The sequence below is a fragment of the Lipotes vexillifer genome, unplaced genomic scaffold, assembly GCF_000442215.2.
Source record: "Lipotes vexillifer unplaced genomic scaffold, Lipotes_vexillifer_v1.1 scaffold599, whole genome shotgun sequence".
In the NCBI taxonomy this organism is placed as follows: Eukaryota; Metazoa; Chordata; class Mammalia; order Artiodactyla; family Lipotidae; genus Lipotes; species Lipotes vexillifer.
The window spans coordinates 362262-365545 of NW_006780550.1; the positions used below are offsets into that span (position 1 = coordinate 362262).

Consider the following 3284-nt stretch of genomic DNA (forward strand, 5'->3'; position numbering starts at 1 on the left):
CATAATTTCCAGGAATGCCAGGAGCCATCAAAAGCTGGAAGAAGGGTTCTCCACCAGAGACTTTGAAGGAATTCTGGCCTGGCGACAGTTTGATTTCAGACTTCTGGCCTCCAGAACTGTGACAAAAAACTTTCCCTTATTTTAAACCACCCAGTTTGTGGTAATTTGTTATGGCAGTCCTAGGAAACTAATACCTATCAGGTAAACATTCCTGATTTTTTCTATGTAAATCAATATTTGCTTTAGCTTATAAAAATTTCCTTTCCCTCCCAATTAAGCCTTTGGCCACAGGGTTAAGACTGGTGATTTTAATTGCAAGAAAATAATTCAAAGCATTCGGCTTATCCTAACGAACAAATGAACACTTTTATGTTAACACACACATTTTAATAACTTTCCTTTTATCAACCTAGTCCTTATAGTCAAGAAAACAGTAGGGAATTTGTGCCAGTTTATTGATTTGTTGCTCATCATCTCCAAACTCTCCATTATTGACTGCTCTACGAAAATGGATCTGGGCTATCTAAATATTTTTCCTTTGGTCAGCAAGAACTGAAGCTTTCTCAGTAGAGCACACTGGAAATACAGTATAAGAAGAAAAGGTTTTGTGTCCCACTTCTGGAGTGCTTATGGAGTAGGATGCTCCTGCAGCTTGTGCAGCTTTCTCTAGTGCCTAGCTCCTGTGGTGCATGCTTTTGGTAGCACCCAGCCGCCTCCCCTGGCACCTTGCCTCTAGTGGTTTTGTAGTAACGTGCCTCTGGTGAGACATTTCCCTGTGAACATTATTTCCCAGGTACCCTAGAGGGTTGATTCCATAAGGCAGGCTTCTAGAAACTTCCAGAAGTTGGAGTTTCAGCAAGGTACCACAGCATCTTTCCTGCCATTGAATGAGCCTTGGTTGGCTGTGTCCTCTCCAGCAAGGTCTGGATCTTAGCCCTGGGTGGGCAATAGGGATTGAGAGTACTCTCAGCTCTAGGGTTAGTGGCTATTACTATCTGCTATTATATTACATATTATGTCTTCTATTCCTATATTCTTTAGAGTTCTCTTTACACCTTACTAGGTAATTCCTCATTACTCCAATCTCCTGTTATTGTTAATAATTCTGTACCTTAAACTTTCTCTATTTAAATTACTGTGTTTTCTCTCCTGATTGCACCCGACTGAAACTGAAGCGATCACTGAAATAACAATGCCCTATACAGTTTGAAATATGACACAAACATATTCACATGACTTTTACAGCAATTACTGTGAAGTGGGCATGGCAAGTACTATTACATTTTATAGATGAGGAATAAGGTTCACAGAATTTCAGTGAGTTGTCCAAAGTCATATAGACATTTTTATAACTTGTAAAATGTGGATAACAATAGAAACTACCTCCTAGGGTCATTATAAAGATTAAATGAGGTAAAATATGTAAAGTGCTTAGTACATTGTAATAGCTTAATGGTAACTGTTGTATATATTATACTTGATCTGTAAAATATATTTAGTCTGGTGTTTTGCTAAGCTACTTGCAATGAGTTATCTAGGGCTTATAGGTCTTTTCAATATCTAATATTTTTCAGTTAACGGCATTTGTCTTATCAAGTACTACAGCATAATGACCAAAGATAGACCTATCATATCACATCTTGTGTGGTTCTTTCTTTCTGAGGGGAAAATAATGACCAGAGTGAGAACTAACCAACCTAGGCTAAGTTTATGCCAGCATAATGCAATTCTAGGAACACTGTGGTCAATGGCTGAACTCTGAGTGAGGAAATCAAATTCCTAAGAGTCCAGCCCTAACCTTAAAAGGTGAACCTTCAAATCTGAATATTTCAGTGTAAACAGTACATGCAGTTTAAACAGCATTTCTGGTTTCATCAGGTTCAGCTTCTATTAATTACTTTTTGGTCAGGGCTTGAGGTGGGAATATATTACGCGAGGGAAAGTAGGGAAGTAGACTGTTCACTATATGTGTGTCAATTACTCTACAAATCCTTTGATCACTTAAGATTTCAGTAATCAACTACTGAAAGTCGGTACTGTACTAAGAGTTAGGGGTTATATATTAAATAACGAAAGTTGCCCCAAACCTGTAGAAAACTACCTTGCATACAGATATGCAATAATACATAAAAATCCATGGTTAATGTAAAATATTTTGACAGTATTTGAAGACACAGTTGAAAATTATCCTATAGGAAGGGGACAGATATGGTATGTGTTACACATTCAGAAGGGGAAAAAATAAAATGCTTCATGTCTGACAGCAAATTCTTCCTGAAAATTTATCAGAATCCGGGGACGTTTTGAGAGCTGCTCTTTCTCTATAACAATATGAGTCCTGCCCTCTGGACTGCTAAGTTCACAGCATTTTCATCTGGTACAAAAATCATTTTAAAGAGAAACAAGTGACAACGAAGTAGGGACTCCTTTTCTTTCTCAGTCACGAGATCCTTTAGTGGCTAGCCTCCTTTCGGTGGAAGAGAGACAAAAAAACCAAAGCCTCATCAGTGCCGGGAGGGAATCGAAGAAAGCAGCTGAATCAAGTCGGCTCCTCACATGTTCCTCACGACCACGCCAGAGGGAAAAGTCCTCAATAGGAAAGGGCCCGACTGCCCTCACAGGAAGGGTAACCACTCTGGAACTCGCTGAAGGGAACGTCACCACTGAGTTCTACGGTAGCTGCCAGAGAGTCTGCCATCAGTTAGCACCTCCCCTTCCTTCCGGGAGCGGTAGCTAGGTAACTGTCGGCTGTATTGGAGAGCTGAGGACTGGAGGATGCGTTAGTGCCTCTGGCGGTGAACAATGAGCGCTGCAAGTCCCTCTCACAGTTTTTACCCTCCCCTCTCCCCACCCCCTTTGCCCCCGCCCACCCCTCCGCCACTTCGGCTCCTCCCTCCTCTTCTCTCTCTCCCTCTCCTTCCTCCTCCGCCTCCTCAGCTCTTGGGCTAGAATATCTATGGGTCGAAACGTGATGCGATGAATCCGAGAGAGACCGAAACTGGGACGAGGAGTGCGGCGGAAGCGGCGGGACTCCTGGGCATGGGGGCTTCACCACAATAGAGGCAGCATCCCCACCCGCCCCCGCCAGCCCCTCTGGAGCAAATCCCCCAAACCCCCTCGGGAAAAGGATGGCGGCGGCACCTACCCAGATCGAAGCCGGTGGGTAGCTGTGTCCTGGGGCTAAGAGGATGGGAGCTTAGCGCGACGGCTGTCAGTTTCTTTTGAAAAAGCTTCTATTTTTTCTTCTTTGCCTCCCTCTCAACCTCCTTCCCCCCCCCCCCCCC

The 3284-nt window shown here is 43.1% G+C and overlaps 1 protein-coding gene across 1 annotated transcript in view; it reads left to right on the top strand.

Moving 5' to 3' along the window:
- Nucleotides 1–2915: 2915 nt before the first annotated feature.
- The window catches only part of BRWD3 (bromodomain and WD repeat domain containing 3), a 129249-nt gene continuing 128880 nt past the window's right edge, over nucleotides 2916–3284 (top strand). Inside the window, exon 1 of the mRNA XM_007453705.1 lies at nucleotides 2916–3159. Coding sequence (XP_007453767.1) covers nucleotides 3129–3159 — 31 coding nt within the window. The 5' untranslated portion in view covers nucleotides 2916–3128. The remainder of the gene's footprint in view (nucleotides 3160–3284) is intronic.